The following is a 19,885-nucleotide window of genomic DNA, read 5'->3' on the forward strand; positions in this document are numbered from 1 at the left end:
AAGGCAGGGTAAACACAGGTGCAAGCAAAACACTAATGATGGTTTCCAACTTCCATGATTAGAAGTTGGAAACCCTCATTACTGTTATGCTTGCAACTGTGTTTACCCTGCCTTTTCGACACAAAATGCCCTCCCGTGAAAAGGGTCTATATAGCAACAACTGTTCCAAAAGCCCAAACATGGGGAGCACAAGATGTAGAGTCGTGCATTTACAGTAATAGTAGGGCCGATGGCCGCACAATCGGGTTTTTATCTTGATGCACACAAATGGCTGAGGAGAATGCTTGAGTTGGACCTGTCCTGAACTCATTCACTCTCAGCACGCCCCCTACGTACACCGGGAGCACGCAAAAGGGGGGATGGTGCGCGTTCCCGTCGCGGTCAAGTGTGTGTGCACTCGGGTCGACAGACAGACACTCAATGAAGATGGCGATGAGACTAGCGCTCCGGTGCTTTTCTGCAAACTTTCCCCCCAAACTGCCTCAGACTCACGGGACTCTGCTGCTGTGGAGGAGGACCCTGAGCACAGGCTCGCCACTGCTGTCCACAGGTAAAAAGAACCAGAGCTGCTGGCCAAACTAGCCGCTACTTACAGTTTACATGCGGCTCGGCTGCAGCCTCACACATTCCGATCTGCAGTGGGCGAACAAACTCCCGTTTTTTTGTCACTTTCCCACGGCTCATTCCTGAGCTGCAACAAAACAGAATAGAGGAGTGGAATTGCTGTTATTGTCAAGTTTATTGTCATTTTAGTCGAGTTTTTGCCCGAGAGCGAAACTTGGTTGTTGCAAAAACTGGCTAGCCACATATTATTACAATGTAATGGAGCAACATTTTCTTTTGAATGTCATTGACATATTTGTCGCCTGCCTATAATAGTCAGACCATGAGTTCCACATTAGCCTGCTAATTACTGGCCTGAAATAACAAATTGTGCCTTGTTAAACTGCAGCGTATTGGGCACCACATGATCCTGGACATCTGCCATAACCCATAAGCAGCTGTAGTGATGCATTTGACTATTATGGAAAGTAACATTTGAATATTTACTATTTATCCAGCTCTCTGCAGCAGAGGCATTCAGCTCTCGGGACAAAAGGCTCTCTCTCTCGGTCAGATAGTCCAGCCATGCATCAGCACCTTGCACATTTCACAATCTGGTTCAAACCTGTATTTTTCTGCATGATCTGATGCTAACATCAGAAACTGTTGAGGCACAGTTGTTCCCCCAGGGTAATGGAAGTATGGCATACATTTCGTGTCATCCACTCATATGTAACATAATTGATTTACCTGCATATTCATGATCTATGACTGTTACTTTATGACTGTGTGGTGTTATGTTTACAGAAGCGTTTGAATTTAAATAGAAAACATAGATAGAAAGAAGTAGGCAATGTCTAAAAGTGTTGCCAGCTGGTGTGTCAAATCTTGGATGCTCAGAATGTTAGAACTGCACTCCTACAACTTTATTAATCCAAAATTGACAATTTGACAAATTAGATTTTAAGGTTTCCCTATTGCACTGAGTAAATTAAAGGTTTGGCATTTTTAATAAGTGAGATGACTGTTATGTTAACTCTGAATATGGTGCTGCAGCTGTTTTCATCTCAAGTGGGGTGAAATGTTAATTTATGCATGTGAGGATTTCCGTTACTGAAGTTTAATGTCTAATGGATTTATGGCCAACACGTTTCCAACCTTTCAGAGTTCTTCCGATTGGAAGGCTTTGAAGTGCCACAATCATGAATCAGGCCTGTATCTTTACCACCTCCCTGTCTTCTAATTGACTGTAGTAGCAGGTGTTGCACAAGTAATAGGCTAATCTTCAGCTCTGGTCCATAGTACACTAAGATGTTCTTTGGACATGCAAATACAAGAACCAAATGGTGTGTGCTGAGCCTGCTAAGTTTTCCCTATATTTTTCCAATTTGGCTAATGTAGTCGTAGTAGTCCTGTGCAGCTCAAGAGGTCGGACATGGCACTTGGAGATGCCAAGGTTTGCTCTCCAATTCCTGCCAGGGTCACCCATGTTATAATACATGCAATCTGTAAGGAACATCAGGGGGAAACAATCCACTAAATGATACATGGCCACAGCCATTTAAATCCCAAACGTCTTACCAATAGGTCATAACATGTATTCTCAACTCCTAGAAAGCTGGCACCCCTAAATACAGAAATGTTTAATTTCCCTTATAATCAAGTAAAGTAAGATTGTAATATACACTGCAAATGTTGATCAAATGTATCAACGTCAACGTTCAAGGAAAATATGAGTATGCACATTAAATGTTTTCAAGTTTGCAGTTACATTAATTGATTCACTGTAAATTAACTAACTGGGTCCCTTGTTCTCTCTGCAGCCCTGAAGTTCACAGATAAGCATGAGTGGGTACGAGTAGAGGGTGCAATTGGCACAGTTGGTATCAGCAGTTTTGCTCAGGTAGGTTGTCGGGTCTGTATTCATATTAATCATTGATTTATGATGCACTCGGGTCAGAGGTTTACTGATGGGTGATGGCAATCTGAAATAGTGATAATGCTTAATGCCTGAAGTCTGTGTTAAAGTGTTGCACTTTGCCCACAACTGCAGGGACTGTAGTGTAACAAGCAAATTTACTCGTTTATGACTATTCTTTGAGAAAATCGAGTACTATATTAGGTTGGTGTATTCATGTTGTGGCTTTTTTGCATTTGTGTTGTCATTTTTGCATTTGTCTTGTGGCTTTTGCATGTTCCATTAATGTGCTTGTGTTTTTCAAATTTGCAAAGCGTTTTTGGAAGCAGTTCGTTTGAGCCATCTGGGCCACCGTAGTTTTCAAATTCGTATTGGCTGAAGTATAAAGACTGATTTAATAACACAGGCTCCTGATCTGGGCCATACTGTACTGTATGTTTGCGGAGAAGGGTCAGATTACAGACTGCAAGACAGAGGCGTACCTGGTAGTGGGCGTACCTGGTCGTGGGCGTACCTGGTAGTGGGCGTACCTGGTCGTGGGCGTACCTGTGTTGCTAGGGGAACAGTTTGGAACCTAGGGTACATCCTGCAACAGGAAGTAAGCTGGGAGAAATGTAGAATGTTGTCGATTTGTGATTCTTAACGTGTGCAGTGATATTTTGCCCAGTGGGATTCTATTTTGTTCTCCATGCATGTGTCGGGTCCTAAATATTAGTAGCCTTAATATTTTCCTGTGCATTTTCGCTATTTATTTAGGTTTATACATTTTCAAAGATCACAATGAAAAGCAAAATCCATGCTGAATGGCTGGAGGAATCTAACATCATAATAAAATATACAGACACACACACACACAAAAACAACAACACATTTTTACTAATTTTCTCACGTTTATTGGAAACAATGTCCAATTGTTTTGACATTATATTTCAGTAGCCCACATTAGTAGAACTAAGAGGATTCAGTAGGCCAAACTGATTGGAGAGAAACGACGGCAATATTTTTTTTACGGTGATTCAACACAATTCCGTGAAAACAGTGTGAGGAATAATAAGTGGATCAGCACCGCAATTATATAGCGGCTCTTCTGTCATCATTCTAGTCGTCTCATGTGGTCAGACACAGACCCTCACTATGGCTACTGAAGTGGGTGTACCTTGAAATGTGGGCGTATTTGAAATGGTCTTGCAGGGTGCAGACAGATACTGCAAATAAATAACAGCTGCCCGATAATAATATTTTGTCTATTACATCTCACTATAATAAGGTGAGGGGTTCCGTGGTGCACAGCTGACAATTGCTCAACGTGTGAGGCACGCTAGAAATGAGCACGTGAAGCGCACAATATTTATTCTAAAAGAGAACCTGTTGAAAATCAATAATAACCAAACCTCAAAACTTTCCAGTTTATTTTAGTGTAAACGTCAGAGGAGTAATTACCATAATGCAGGTAATGCAGTTGCATTGGAGCCCACAACAGCACACATGGCCCCTCCTCTTTATCTCACCACTATCGTATCATAAAACTCTCCAGATCGACTGACTACATGCACACAGCCACTAAGCTTTAACAGTAAGCAGTAAGTAGCCTACAGAGACAGTCGGTCTGTGTGGGAACACCCACAAAATGTTACTACGGATGGCGCGCGAGTGGGGGTAAAACCGCCCATATGGGCTGACTCACCAAAGGACGGTGCTGCGGCTCTACACTACAGGATTGGGGATTCTAGAGCAGAACACAGACGTCTGTTCAGATGTGCGTTTACTGCGGGGGTTAAATCCCTGATCGTGTCTGCCTGGGCTGGGCTAGCAGCTAAATGCTAACTATGCTGAATGGATAGAACGGGGGGATTTACCCCACCCTGACCACGCCCCCAGCCAGCTACGCCAGCTGTCGAAATGACGAGACACAGACTGTCTCTATAGTACTCAATGAGCCAATGCATCTGCTCCATGGTGTCACATACATAATTCATTCACCAAATAAATAACAATACAACATAAAACCATTTTACACAGTATTTTACATATAGTGTCAAGGTGCTGTCATGGAATTTTCACGTTGCCAAGGGAAGATGGTAAATTCAGAGTCCACAAACATAGTAGGCTACTTTAACTCAGAAATAATGTTATAGACCAAGAAGAATGATCTCAGTTGAATATCAGTTTATTCGCCTCCATGGTTATCTTCTGAGATTTTGTGCCAGCTGCATTTCTCAGGCTGTGGTGTGAGAAGTGACCTTGACTGTTTCAGTCTTCGGGCTTTCTGCGCTCTCCTATCTCGCTGCTTCCTAACATACAGTATCATTTGAAGAAGGAGGCCATGTCTGGACTTCTCCAAACAGTGAACCCAGCCGTGCTCAGACTTGTGCTGAGTACATTGAACCTTAATAACCCTATCCTTTCTGCCTTAGTGGAAATCTATTATATAAGAGGTATATATAATAAACAATAATATAAAATGTACAGAAAGTGCGTCGTCACCGAATATGTTTCCATATGGTGCTAAGTATAGCACGGCAGTCTGTTTTGCATTGTGATGGGCAGGGCCCACTTTACCATCTTGCATTGGGGCCCAGCGTTGAGTCGTTATGCCACTGCCCCCAAATGACAGGTACATTTTAAGAACACGTTTTCACGTGGGGTTATAATCTCAGCTACCATCAAACAAATGATCAAATCTACTGTCTGTAACTCTGCATTACAATTGGTGGCACTATGAATGATAAATAGTTTACCATTTAGTGACAAATACATTAAACATGAATAGGCTACTTAATGTTTAACTTGCTCCGGAAACCTGGTACCTAGCCTTCACAAGTGCATGAGATTGGATTGAAGGACTTCTCAGTGCAATTTTCACACTTTGCAAAGTCATCCTATGGGCAGGTTCTGGCGCCCAGGCTGTGTGTTTGACACCCTGCTTTAGTGGGAAGGAAAAGATTATGCTTTTTTCTTTTCTTTTTAATCAAATGATTCAATTATCTGATCAATTCTAATATTGATACAGAATCAATCAATACATTTGCATTGAAATACCCTTCACAGAATGTGAATGGCTTGGTCATTATAAGGTCATGTCTAATTTAACATTCATACCTCTATCTAAATGTTTTCTTTTACGGGTTTATCAATTCTTGAGTTCTTGCGTCAAATTGTTTCAACAAAGACAAAAGTTAAAGATGATGTCTAGGTCAATGGACTTAGGGTTAGGGCCTTTATGAACATAAACTTTCTCCTAACATCAAAAACCAAGAAAAGAAAACTGATGTTGACATTTTAAGATGGCCTGAACATACACACTTATTCCCCCCTGAAAAAATCAACAGGTTTTTCCTTTCCAACGTCCATTGTTTATGAAGCAGGTCAAGGTTTTGTTGAAGCAGGAATTGAGTTATTCCCATGTAACATTACTGTCAGCAGACTGATCATCAGATTATTGCTTTTGTAAGTTTTTTGTTTTGTTTGTTTTTTGTCATCTGGGAAGTATAAACCAAACGATTTGTTTCATCATTTTAGGAAGCATTAGGTGATGTGGTATACTGTGGTCTCCCTGAAATCGGCCAAAAACTTGAACAGTTGGGTAAGAGTCACAGACAGATATTTTTGTCAAGCAATTGAGTCGAACAGTGAGATCAAATGTACTAATTGTCATATTTTCCTTTGTGTTTGTGTTGCAGAGGAGTTTGGTGCTTTGGAAAGTGTAAAGGCTGCCAGTGAGCTGTACTCTCCTCTGACAGGGGAAGTGACTGAAATCAACGCAGACCTGGCAGACAATCCTGGACTTGTGAATAAAGCCTGCTATGAGGAGGGTAAGCACCGCACAGCCACTGTTAGTGTTGTTCACCAGTACACACTTGTTAGTGACGTGTTCACCAGTACACTTGTCAGTTATTACCACAAATCGCTCTCAGCTAATTTGGTGCCATGCTTTCAACATTATGGAATGAATCGTAAGAATATCTGATCAGGCAAAATGACAGGATGGCATGCCAAAACAGACATGCATTTTGGCTTTTGTAATGGCAACTCCTATCTTTCAGGATGGCTAATCAAGATGACGATTGAAAAACCTGGAGAACTTGATGGCCTCATGGATCAAGCTGGATATGAAAAATTTATTAAATCCCTGGAGTAATAAACAAAGTTACTATGCTGTTTTGTAATGTAATTGCGTTCAAAGATTACTGGGCGGGGTTACTAATATTCATCATCGACATTCTCCATTTGTGATATTTATTTTGATACTGGAATTGTGCTATCAAAATAACCAAAAAAATTGAATGCCTCATTAACAACTTTCCTTATAGATGGTTAGGGTTTATATAGCTGTGAGACAAGCTAAATGGCTGTTAGGCTCAATATCTGTGTCTTGTTTGAGGTGCTTTGCTCCATTTGAAAGTACAGAGATGTGGCAGAAGGTTGGAAAGTGATTGTAAATGTGTGTCATTTTCAATAAAGTGCATCTTACGGTTTGAGGTAATTTTATTTTAATTCTGCGTCTTTTGTGATGATTTTAACAATTGAAATGTAACTTTTGTTGAACTCTTTTTAAACTCAACAAGTTAGATACTCACAAAGCACATTCGCATTCTGCATTTACTTTGATATATTGAATTAAAGGAATATATCTAGGAGTGTCAACATCTACTTTGAACAAAGTCAAATGTGCTGCTAAAAATATTTTCATAGAATAACTTTAACTTGACCTTAATTTACGCAACCTGCTTTCACACATACCAGCCTGATTTTTATCATGGTTTTCTATCATACAGTATCTCTTGTCATCTGCTTGTAATGTCCGTTTTGTAGATTACAAAAATGATCTAATTTTAAGTTAAAATGTTGGTCCACTGGCTAACTAGATGGCTAGCATACCATGATGCTTCATTGTTTATCTGATTCTCTTTGTACTCTTTCTTCTTGCATTTTTATTCTTCTTAATTCTTATGTGATATGTTTCTTGCACTTTATATCATTGTTTGTCTGTAATGTATATTGTTGTCTTGGACCCCAGGAAGATTAGCTGTCGTCTAGGCGTCAGCTAATGGGGATCCTTTTTGTTGTTGATTGGAATTTAACAGCCAAAAGTTTCCCTATCACTTTTTTTTTTTTTTATCACTTTATTTCTCAGTTTTCACAGAAACATAAGGATATCACAAAATACAGTATGAAAACTTTTTCTTTTTCTTTTTCCCTCCCTCCCTCCCACCCCATGGGGACTGACAAAAACAAAAAACAAAACAACAACAACAAAAACAAACAAAAAAAAACAAAAACAAAAAGTGCGTACAGTTATTTGGCTCATAGTAAACTACCTTTTCTCTGCTGTAATTAGACACTGTTCTCTCACAATTGGTCAATAATATATTTAATAAAGGGTTGCCATATGCTATTGAAATTATACTTAGGCCCTCGTACAGCCAATCTAATCTTTTCTAGTTTCAAAAATTGTAATGTATCTCTGATCCAGTGTTTAAAAGAAGGAGGGGCAGCCTGCTTCCAATTTAATAAAATGAGTCTCCTGGCTAAGAGTGTGACAAAAGCAATACAGTTGGATTGTGCCTTGGGGAGGTGATCGTCTTCACACTGGATGCCAAAGATGGCTGTTAAAGGATTTGGGTCTATTGGTCTGTCAAATATGTTAGACAAGGCTTCAAAAATGGAGGACCAGTAACCTGAGAGCTGTGGGCAAAACCAAAATGTATGAGCTAGTGTCGCAGGCGAGATCTTACACCTATTACAAGTATTATCAACTAACGGATACATCTTTGAGAGTCGGGCTTTAGACAGATGCAGCCTGTGTACCACCTTGAATTGAATTAGGCCATGCCTGGCACAAATCGATGAGGAGTGTATTCTTGAGAATATGTCTGACCATTCAGTATCCGTGAATTGTACACTCAGATCAGCCTGCCACGCCTCTCTCAATACATCAAGAGATGTTGTCTGCATAGACGAAAGTTTATTATACATAACGGATATAATACCTTTGAGAGATGGTACCACTGGAAATAAATCATCAATAGGTTGCGGTTCAGGAATTGTGGGAAATGAACCTGTGTGTCTACGGGCCCAATCCCGGGCCTGTAAATAACTAAAAAAATGTGTTCTTGGTATATTAAATTTAGCTCTTAATTGATCAAACGAGGCAAAAATATCCGTCATGTACAAATCCTTGAATGTGATAATACCCCTCTCACGCCACTCCAGGAAGGAGTCACCATCAAGTGAAGGGCGAAATTGATGGTTTGCAACAATCGGGGCACAGAGTGAGCCAGCCTGCCAGGCATAGTGCCTCCGCACCTGAGCCCATATACGCATAGACTGGTGGACTAAGGGGGCAGTGGAAGTGTATTGTGATACAACAGGCATTGCTGAATATAGTAAGGCTGGGAGAGATGTTGGCCGACAAGCATCAGCCTCCATCTGAACCCAGGCAGGAGACTCATCGTTAGCATAGGTTTGACGCCAAAACGCCATAGCTCGCAGGTTACTAGCCCAATAGTATAGTTGAAAGTGTGGTAAAGCCATATCCCTATCACTTTTTAATAAACAAATAAACACATAATAATAATCATCATAACAATAATAACATTCTGCTACTGTTTATTTTTTAAGAATAACTTGATTCACTAGCTACAATAAACGTGCAGGCATTTGTTGTGGCAGCAACATGCTGACAGAGTAAACAACCACAGGACCTCATACCTAATGAAAAGGGGCCATGCGGAATATAGACACAACAGGCTATATTAAAATATACAAAGATACATTCAACATTTCAGTTGATGTGTGCAAATAGGCAAATCCAGCATGGCTGAGGCTGAGAAGTGGCATGGCGTGTGACAAAGTTCCTCATCGCTGTGCAGTCTTTGGGAGTAGGGCATGTATGCTTTCTCTTTACAGTCTGCCCTGTCACGGCCGAAAGGATAAGATGACACTGTGGGAGTACACATGCTGACTGACCTTGACCTTTGCCCTCAGGTGAAGATCGACAGAGATTGCAGAAGCTAGTTGATCAATGATTAATGAAACGGGGTTTCAGAAATGCGGAGTGGGCTGAACAGCATACTGCACTTTCAGCCTGATTGTGTGGAATGAGAACTGTGATTGGAATTCCTGGTTCAAACTCATCAACTGTGAGATTGTCTAATGAATGGTTAGTTCATGCTTAATAAGCATAAGCATAAACTAACCCTTAATTAACAGCCTTGGCCGTTTGATCTAACCTTAACCTGACACAAGGCTGTATGTAACTGTGGGCTAAGCCCACCCAGACATGAGTCTTGCCCACCCAATCAGAAAATATTGTAACAAGTTAAGTGTTGGCAGTGGCAATAACAGGCAGAGAGAGAGATTATCTCCGTTTTAGTAGCAGATCCTGCGCCCCATACAACACAAGACTACAGGAAATACCATTTATTGCACTAGAACACACTTACACACACAGCAACTCAGAGGGGATCACTGAACTGCGCACCCGACTCACCCATGGTGCCAACATGTCAACATTGTGAAGCAATGTAATTGACATGCAGAACAGCACTATAATACCAATAAGGTAAATACATATACAAATAAGTTGTTGGTCCCCCATAGTAAACATAAACATAATGAACATAAACATCTTCCCATAATCTGTCAACCTGTCACAAGTAGGTGGCTGACTCCTACTGGAACAATTTGGTGTACCCATTACCCTTAACTCTGGAAATGGCTTCTACACCCTGCTTCAAATCATTCTTTATAAATTAGAATATAATGCAACTTAATCCCCATCCCCGAACTTCTGGCAACCTACTGCCAAAGTTGCCCCCTACCAGCCCACCCTGTAGCAGGCTAAAATCGTCAGTGACCTGACATGCCTCAACAACAGCAATAGTAAATAATTACTACTAGACACATTAGTTAAGTGTTACCTAATAGATTGAGGAGTGGAATGCTCCAGTTTGACCCTTGATTATGGATAGATTTTAAATTATATTAAGACCAGGCTCAGATGTTTTTGAGACTTCCTGACAGACAGGAGGACGCAACAGGTGAGGCTGGGAAACGACTGTACCTCAGGCTCAGGGCCCAGGGAGACATCTGTCAAACTCATGAAGTTTGCAATGACACAACAGTCATCGGCCTCATGACGAGTCTGCATACAGATGGGAGGTTGAACAGCTGGCCCATTGGTGCAGTCACAAGCTAAAAACTGTAGAGATGATAGTCGACTTCGATGTGGCTCTTCTCTAACCCGACATTGCCAGATGGGGGCGGTATTGTTTGTTTTCACCCATAGTTTTCACCAAACCAAACCGCGGGATTTTAGATCTCGTGAGGGAATCCAGCTTGCTTGCAAGCACTTCTCTGCAAGAAGTAACCTCGCGTCACCAGGCTCTTCTCGGCGAGAAAGAGCCTGGCTCCCGCCCACAATTGATTTTGTCACCCTACTGGTTCCCGCCTAGAGCCCGCCCTAGACCGGATGGCAGCGTTTCTAGCTCGTCAACTTTCACGTTAACTTGACAATTTGACCCAAGTATCAGAATCCTCTTTCACCGTTTTGACCGGTGTGTCAGGCGGTGGTGGCGGAGATGCCATATTGCATAAACGTTTTGTTTTATGTAACGCTAGCTTTGTTTTGATCAGACTCTAGTTTAGGTAACATCACCGCGTCAAGCTAACGGCAACAAAGACGTTGTTAGGCGCATTGCCATCCGGTGTTAATTCTGGGTCCGGGGTTTACGCCCCCATGACAAAAAGCGGGGTGGAAGGTGCCCAGACTAGCAAGAAGAGCCAAATTCACAACTGTGGAGTGGGCGTGGCTTCGAAGGTATGTTATAATGTTATATTAGATAAATAACGATAACAGCAACAACAACAACAATTAGTATTGTTATTATCATCATTATTATTATTATTATTATTATTATTATTATTATTATTAATAATATTGTTAAGCACACCAACAATAATAATAATAATAGATATTTGTTTCATCTCGGTGTATTTTTGTTTCATCTCTCGGTGTATCCATTGTATCACACTTGTGCGAGATTTCCGTTTCGGATGAAAATTTATATACTCTTTGATCATTCATCTGTTCGACCATTGGCTGGTTTATATATATCCCACAATGCACCGCCATTCTACTTCCTTTTTCCTTTCGGCCATTTTCCTTCCTAGGTATGTTAAATTAATCTCTACGAATTTCCAACAAAATCTACTTCAATCCTTGTTACTTTTCAACGCTGTATAAATTTAATTTACCCGTCGCAACAGTCCGCTTTATTAACTTTGCAAATATGTAAATATTGTCATAGATAATCTCATAGTATTGCTGGGCTTCACTTTAAACTGCGGGGATACCCGTTGTAGCATCATTAGCATGCTGACTGTTGGCATTGCAGTCACAGGCCATATTTTCGGTGTTGTCATACCGCTATACATTTACAAGATAGGCATGAACATGCATAACGAACAATAAAATTGTTCGTATGTTACTCAACAGTCGCTGGTTCGTTAAAAATGTCCCAATACAGCCTGTTAGCTACCTAGCTAATAACGTTACCTGAGGACTGGTCTGCCGGCTCGTACCCATGCCTGTCCTCGGTGTGTTTCAGGGAAGCAAGCAGCCATGGCCCCCAGCCGGAATGGAATGCTTCTGAACCCTCACTTCCACAAAGACTGGCAGAAAAGGGTGCGCACATGGTTCAACCAGCCAGCCAGGAAGATCCGCAGGTCAGTGACAGTCCGGGGCAACTGCTATGATCCGGGGGAGATGCTAGCTCACACCAACACGAGCCTAGAGCAGGGATGCAAACTAGTCACCTTTAGGTGACACTGACAGTCACATTTATGATCCCCAAATCCGAATATTACAAAAGACCCAAATAATTCACACAAGGTATAAAGTCATATTATAGCAGTTGGGCGCACTTAGTGACAAGCAAGCTGTTTTTTTCTACTGAGTTTGGCTGCATGACGCTATGAGAGCAATGCTAGCATGGGTGCTCTTTGCTAAGCAACAAGCCGGAAGTTGTCCCCAAGAATAAACAGTTCTACAGCCCTTTTTCCTTCGGACCTCAGTGCATCTGAACCTCCTGTCTGAATTTGAAGCACTTGGGCATATGTGTTCTTAGAGCAGTAGGCATGTTAATCAGGTGGAATTTTTGACTAACGGTAACTCATGCCTGTTTGCACAATCACATGCTGATTTGATCGATGATTTGATACTTTGGTTTGACGAAGATGATTCATTTTTTAGGCGAAAGGCCCGGCAGGCTAAGGGCCGTCGTATTGCTCCACGTCCTGTAGCTGGACCCTTGAGGCCACAGGTCAAGTGTCCCACCATCAGGTACCACACAAAGGTCCGGGCTGGACGTGGCTTCACCCTGGAGGAGCTCAAGGTAATGAACATTGTTAAATAGTTTGTAAATATCTGTATCTCAGGAAGCTTGTGTTTTTGTTGGCCTGGTCTTCTCTTCCCATGTTTTGGTGTGTAGATTACATATTGTTTTGCGGGTTCTACATCTGGTAGTCCCAGGATGTGTCCCAGGAACTTAAGTTGCCGTTTTCTCACTGTTGATGAGTTTTTTTGTTTTGTTTACCCTGCATTTGATATTTTGTCGATGCATTTAATGCCAAGCATTCTTCTATAACATGATGTTGCAAAAGAGTTGATCTTGTTTTTGTCTTTGGAGATGATCCATGATACACAGCCGTACAGGAGCACAGTGATACTTGTGGTATTGGCCACAATTTTGATCAGTGGCGCGTGGGTGAGCAGTCATTTGGGTAGAAAAGGATTTGAATGACAGGGTCCTTGAAACCTTGACAGCCGGCATGAATCATAGAGCGCCCACCTCAAATTGCTGTAGCTATAAACTACCTCCTCTTTTTGACGACTACTTGTGGATGCAAAGCAAAATGAGAAAAGGCTTTAGATGAGTCCTGCATCCCACCCAGCCACAATCTACTCCACTGGTGGAAGAGGTGCAAGAGGTGTTCTCCAGAGACTTAATATATTTGCCAAATAGTACTTTTGTCTTTCCTGCCACCTTCATTCCTGCTGATGAAGAGAGGTTAGCAGGCTGTAATTTGCATCACCCCAGAATAACAAGAACTAAGCTCAAACAATAAGCTAGATTTTTTTTTCTTTGACATTTGATTAGGCTTGTTAGCTTGTTAATGTAGTTTGAGAGTGTATAGGCCAGACTCACCCACATTGTGACAATGAGACACTGGTATGACTGAATACGGATTAATTTCAGCAATTCAATTAAACTCTAAAATGAATGTCACTACTCTTTGTGGGCGGAGCAGTCCCCCCTAGATTAACCAATTTGTTTATGAACATGCAACCAATTCACTAAGCAGCACTTATTTCAGTGAAATGTCAACTTTTTAAACCGATTTCACCAAGTTACTCCTGTCCATTAAAAGACAAGTGGGAGGCACTGGAGAGCGCTTTGACCCAGTTTGATGAGTTTACATTTTATTGAACTAAGTGGTGCTTGGACTGAATTTGTGCAGATGAGTACACACAAAATTGGCAATGAGTGCCGAAACCTCTTGTATGATGTATGAATGTTGGGTCGGTGTGCAAGGAAATATTGAACCATCTCTTCGTTTTGTATCGCAGCAGTCAGATGATGACAAATTCTCCGGAATCTCTGTACTTCCTTGATGATTCCCTTTTGAACCTCTTTTCTGATGACTGTCTGTTCTCAATCAAATTGATCAACCACAATTAGTAAAAATTAGTAGTAAAAACAGACTGCAATGCGTAGTCCTATGGAGTAGTGGACATTGCCCAGGTTATCACCGGTTTATCTTCACAAAGTTGTGTGCGGTGCTTCTCTCTGCAGGCGGCAGGAATTTTCAAAAAGACTGCCCGCACCATCGGCATCGCTGTGGACGCCCGGCGCCGCAACAGATCCACAGAATCACTGCAGGCCAACGTGCAGCGCCTGAAGGAGTACCGCTCCAAGCTCATCCTGTTCCCCAGGAAGGCTTCTGCCCCCAAGAAGGGAGACAGCACTGTAAGTGCCATTTACATGTTGTTGCATGTTGGGACGTAAGGTTCTCATGTATGAAGTTTTAACTTAACATTTTGTAAACAAAGACAGTGTGACTGTGTATAACTGACAAGAGGACGATAAAGAGAATCACACAACAGCTTTGCTTGGCATGTGGTCATTTGTGGGGTTAAAATTAATTAACCATCTTTTGTAATAACCCCACGAAAAATGTGTTTGTCAAGTTGTATGTGGGTTCTGAGGGACTATAATGTGCTTTTTCATAAACCTTTTTATTTGACTGTTTAGCTCAGTCTCCTAAGGAAGCAAGTACTAGAAACATTCATAAAGGCATATGGCCTGTCGCAAGCCAGGAGTGAGAACATTAAAAAAAAAAGTCCTTCCCAACTGTTGGGAAGTACTATTATTACTGCACCTTATATGAGAGCAAGGTAAACATAATGTTTAATAATTTAATAGTATGCGTTTTTTTAAACGTGAAACACCAAATGCTTGATTATTTAATAACGGCAGTACACAAAAATAAAAATCCCCCTCAAATATCCTGTAGTTTTGCTCGAACATTACCAGGCTGTTTGCTTTTGAAATTGCAGTCAAGTGATGACAATTCTCCGGAATCTCTGTACTTCATTGATGATTCATTGAACCCCTTTTCTGATGACTGCACTGTTTCAATGAAAGCTTAGAATTATAAATCTTTGTTTTTCTTGATTTAGTAGCAGATGTCCGTGCTGTTTTCCTTGTATTTTTTTCTTTTTCTTAACCAGACTACATGGGAATTGAGGTTGCGTCTTATGCTGGGGACATACCAGAAATCTTAAAATTGAGCAATGCGTTTTCATCCCCTTGAAGATGTAACTTGTTTTCCATCTTTGCAGGAGGAAGAACTGAAGATGGCTACTCAGCTCGGTGGTGCAGTGATGCCCATCAGAAATGTAAGTTGCAGTTCATGCTAGCACAAAAGTCACTTGTCTTCTCAACACAGTACAATGTTGACTTAGAAGATGATCCAAAATTATATCACTGGAATTAAATAGGTATTTAGTTATGGATCTGCTGGTAAAAAAAAAAAGCAGCCACCAAGTTTACTTGTATATTAAATGCTTGTGACAGTTGACCAGTTAGTTACTAGATAAGAGCATTTATAAAAGCTGTGTGAGGGAATTTTAATTTATTTTTGTCTTGTTTTTCCCCTGCCTCAGGTTCACAAGAAGGAGAAGGCCCGGGTGATCTCTGAGGATGAGAAGAACTTCAAGGCCTTTGCCAGCCTGCGTATGGCCCGCGCCAACGCGCGTCTGTTTGGCATCCGTGCCAAGAGAGCCAAGGAGGCTGCCGAGCAGGACGTGGAGAAGAAGAAATAAATGTCAGTTGCTATCGAACTTTGCAAAATAAAGTATTCAAAAGAATGTGAGAATGTCCTAATTAAAGTACTGTTTTTATTGCCGTGGGGCTGCCTTCAGGTTCCCACTGGTAATGGAGTTTCTGGGACATCATGGAATAGAGGTGTTATTGCAGACACTTTTTTTCTTCTTCAGATCTAGCAGATTTTAATAAATTTTTGTGATAAATATAAGAGTCAAATGTACAGACTCAGACTTCTTCACCACAATCCTTTATGGTTTTCACATAATCCCTAAACCACATCTAGAAGACAGTATAAAAAAAAGTGCTTTACCCGACTGATATATCCCCGGGTATATACACTTGTAACTATCACGATTACAACTGATATTCCAATCAGCCCCTTCTGTAGGTGGAAATCATGTTCTTGACACCCGTCCTATTGTAAAGGATAGTCTGATGAGCAGACTGCTGTAGTCGTCGTCCTAAATGTCAGGAGTTATTGCAGACACTTAAAGTACCGGTAATGCAATTTCCTAAATACTCAGAAGTTGGTGTCTGAAATCTATAAATGGATTGCTTTGACAAGAATCTACCCACACAAGTTATATTTGCTAGTGTCACACATTTCATTGTGCTGGATGGTTTGTCAGCCAGTGGTCAGCTAAAAGTTGAAAACATTTGAAACATAAACCTTGCTGATATGTAAACTGCACAATGTAAGAATTATGATTTTGCACAAAATTGGGAAACCTCAATAATGGGTAAAACCTATAATCCTGTAGTGAAATGTATCCCATCATTAATCTGACTCAGTTGTACCAGCAACAAACTCAAATCGGGATCAGGGATATTTATTTTTTCAAGTAAGAACTAGACAATGATGGTACATAGAACCCTGGAGCCCACAGGATTGGGTCTTAGCCACTTTGCCCATCTTTACAACAGTAGGTGGCAGTAGAGTCACGGTGTATACTGTAGCTTAATGCATATCAGTGCATGATTTAATAGAGGCATTTGATAGTAAAACCATTTTGAAGACAGTTGGATTTATTGGCTGAAGGGTAATGGGTTATTAACCTGAATGTGTTGCTGTCCAAGTGATATACTATTCCAGATTGATGAACTCAATATCTGAGCCGTTACTGTAGTGAAGCAAACAAGGCCGTGTCCGTTGGGTAAAATCCGTTCCCACTGTCCGACCTGACCATTCGATTTAATTTCCAGTGGTCTGATCACCAAACGAGCAGAATCTGAACGAGGAAGGTCGTACCTGGCAGCTGATTCCCACCTTCAAAATGGCAAAATAATTATTGATGATCCATTTTAATGCCCAGACAGCCAAGGCTAGCAAGCTCCCCAGAGGTAGAGAAAGGTCAGGAGAAGCCAAGGCAAGAAGGGGGGATCTATGGGCCTAAGGGGCCAATTTGAATCAGGAATCCTGCAGCCGTGCAAAGTTGAATTTTAATTATCGTACAGAGGGGCCCATGTTAACACAATATCGGCATGACAACAGTTGATGTATGAGCTAGGGCTCGGATATTTATGGACTGTAAATAGTAATACATGTATAGCGGTTTTCTATAACTCACGGTTTTTACACAAAACACTAAGGGGCGGTGTTAGTGGTTGAGGCAGGATGCACAAATTGTCTTTTTTTGGTGTAGCAATATGGTTAAATGAGTACATAAAGTGTTTAGTCAAAATACAACTAAGCAAAGAAACTATTGAAAACCACACATCCCCGTGTGTATTACTGTAATACTGTAATTTACAGCAGTCCACTTAGACCATGGCAACATGCCAACGATTGATGGGATTGAATCAACAGAACTTTCTCTCTGCTTTCCAACTGAATGAGAATAAATGGAGTAAACGATGGTCAGTGGACTGCATGGTCAGAAATTAATGGGGGCTTGGGGAAATATTTCGTTCAAAGTTCATGAAGTGCCAATTAAATAGAAAATGAGAGGCCAAATTTTTTTTACCCTGCTTTGCATTTCACCCTGTTCACATTATTTTCATTGAGTTGTCATTTATTCACACTTGAAGGCAGCTACTGTCCCCCGTGGGCCACCATATGAGTTTATGGCCGGACAATTCATTTTTTCTAATAGCCTTCTGGCTTTTCTTTTATATATATATTTTCCCCCCCAATTTCTTATCCCATTTTTATCCCCCATTAGTGCTAATTTAATTTATTTATCCTGGTTGCTACTCCACCCTCTGCCGATCTGGGGAGAGCCGAAACTGGCTCCATGCTTCCTCCGAGACATGGGCAGTTAGCCAGCCGCTTCTTTTCACCTGACAGAGGAAGCTTCACCGGTAGGACATAGCACGTGGGAGGTTCACGCTATTCCAACCAGTTCCCCTCCCTCTGAACAGGCGCCCTTAATGACCAGAGGAGGAACCACATTAGCAACCAGGATATTGCATGTTTTGGTGAAGGGGGTTCCTATATGAAGGAAACCCCCGGGAGGCACGGGGAGAACATGCAAACTCCACACAGAAAGGCCCTTTTGACGACCCCACCCGGGCGGTGGGCACTCGAGGACATGCGGACGGGCACGCATTCCTTCAGCGCTCACAGCGTCCCAGGTGGGAATCGAACCCAGGACCTTCGAGCCGAAGAAAGATTTTGATTAGAAAATTGTTGTTGGAGTGTGCAGCCTGAAGCCACAGAAACTATCTGCTTGTTTTTTTTTTTTTTTTTTTTTTCAATTTTAACAATATATATGAACAAAAATGACCAAGCTCAGACATTAACGGAAAACAAACAAACAAAAACATACATATATCAACAGTTATCATAATGTGGTGCTACCATCCATATAAGGTGCTTATATACTTGTAAGAGATGTCGCACATGGGGTCCCAGTCCCACGCAAGGCGTCCAACAGAAACCAGCCGGGCAAGTCACCCACCGCCCCTAACCTCGTCGAGGTAGGCCAGAAATGCGTCCCAAGTAGTTAGAAACTTTTTTAAGTGAGTTGGTTCTCAAGGATCTGAGCCTCTCCATCCTTATAACAGAGATCATGTCCGTCAACCACAGTTGGAAAGAAGGTGAAGAGGGGGACTTCCATTCTTTCAGAATTAGTTTTTTGGCAACAGTTGTCCCCAGACTGTTGCACAGCTGTGGGGAAGCCCAGAGAGGTCTCCGAGCAGTCGAAGATGCCGAGTTCTGCCTCCGACTGAAGGGTAATTTTGTAAACAGTATCTGCTTGTTTCTCTGTATATTTGATATTTATTTAAAATAAAACAAGTATTAGTGATTACAGTTCACCCAAAAATGAAACTGGCATGAGGGTTTCAAGAGAAAACTAGTCACCATTGACTTCAGTTGTTACTGTACTGAAGTCAATGGTGACTGTTTTTCTCTTGAGTTGTGCTGGAAACTCCCCTGTGTGTCATATGGACAAACTTCACCTGTGTTTCAAGGGGGAGTAGATGACAGAATTTCCATTTTGGGGGGAACTGTTCCTTTAACTGTTTATTTGCCAATATCCAATGCAAATGTGCCATATCATTTGCCCCTGAAAAGGATCAAAATGCCATACAAAAATTAGATTAAAAAAGCCCTCTGGGGAGAAAAAGTGAATTACTTACCCTGGTGGACAGTGGGCTCAGTGCACCACAGGTTTGGACCTGGGTTGACTGATATGTTGCCTGAACTCAGCACTCTAATTAATATAGATCAGTGGTTCTCAAAGTGGGGTCCGGGGACCCCAGGTGTCCTTGAGGGGGTTCCAGGTGGTCCCCAGAAAAAAGGGGGATAATTTATTTTCAGTAGCTATAATTCCATCCATAAGTAACACAATAACAGAATGTATGACTATTGTGGTCATGGGTTTCATACACTTTCTGAAATAAAACCTCTAAAAGCAAATATCTTATCAGATGGGGGACCCTGGGACAAAATCTTAACAAATGCGGGTCCGTGGTCTAATGTGTGTCAGTTTAGGGGGAAAAAGTTTGAGAACTACTGGTATAGATTTTGAGAGAGGCAGCTTCACCACACACCTGTGTCATAAATATGTTGCCAGTGTTTAACTTC

The 19,885-nt window shown here is 41.4% G+C and overlaps 2 protein-coding genes across 2 annotated transcripts; both read left to right on the plus strand.

The window, feature by feature from the left end:
• The first annotated feature begins 421 nt into the window (after positions 1 to 421).
• Positions 422 to 6,790, plus strand: gcshb (glycine cleavage system protein H (aminomethyl carrier), b). Its single transcript, XM_083650503.1, has 5 exons — positions 422 to 550; positions 2,367 to 2,446; positions 5,981 to 6,044; positions 6,142 to 6,273; positions 6,505 to 6,790. Exons 1-5 carry the CDS (start codon positions 427 to 429, stop codon positions 6,597 to 6,599), a joined length of 495 nt encoding a protein of 164 aa, XP_083506629.1. The 5' UTR covers positions 422 to 426; the 3' UTR covers positions 6,600 to 6,790.
• Positions 6,791 to 11,607: 4,817 nt separating this feature from the next.
• rpl13 (ribosomal protein L13) lies at positions 11,608 to 15,896 on the plus strand. Its single transcript, XM_083650872.1, has 6 exons — positions 11,608 to 11,635; positions 12,073 to 12,190; positions 12,717 to 12,858; positions 14,320 to 14,493; positions 15,369 to 15,425; positions 15,693 to 15,896. The coding sequence occupies exons 2-6, from the start codon at positions 12,087 to 12,089 to the stop codon at positions 15,849 to 15,851; spliced, it is 636 nt and encodes a 211-aa protein (XP_083506998.1). The 5' UTR covers positions 11,608 to 11,635; positions 12,073 to 12,086; the 3' UTR covers positions 15,852 to 15,896.
• Positions 15,897 to 19,885: the final 3,989 nt, after the last annotated feature.

The sequence above is a fragment of the Poromitra crassiceps genome (assembly GCF_964638095.1).
Source record: "Poromitra crassiceps genome assembly, chromosome: 14".
In the NCBI taxonomy this organism is placed as follows: Eukaryota; Metazoa; Chordata; class Actinopteri; order Beryciformes; family Melamphaidae; genus Poromitra; species Poromitra crassiceps.

Coding starts and splice junctions, on each gene's coding strand:
- rpl13 (XM_083650872.1), top strand. CDS start 12,087: ATGGCCCCCAGCCGGAATGGAATGCTTCTGAACCCTCACTTCCACAAA. Junction 12,191..12,716: donor CCAGCCAGGAAGATCCGCAG/GTCAGTGACAGT, acceptor TTCATTTTTTAG/GCGAAAGGCCCGGCAGGCTA. Junction 14,494..15,368: donor CCAAGAAGGGAGACAGCACT/GTAAGTGCCATT, acceptor CCATCTTTGCAG/GAGGAAGAACTGAAGATGGC.
- gcshb (XM_083650503.1), top strand. CDS start 427: ATGGCGATGAGACTAGCGCTCCGGTGCTTTTCTGCAAACTTTCCCCCC. Junction 2,447..5,980: donor GTATCAGCAGTTTTGCTCAG/GTAGGTTGTCGG, acceptor TCATCATTTTAG/GAAGCATTAGGTGATGTGGT. Junction 6,045..6,141: donor CCAAAAACTTGAACAGTTGG/GTAAGAGTCACA, acceptor TTTGTGTTGCAG/AGGAGTTTGGTGCTTTGGAA.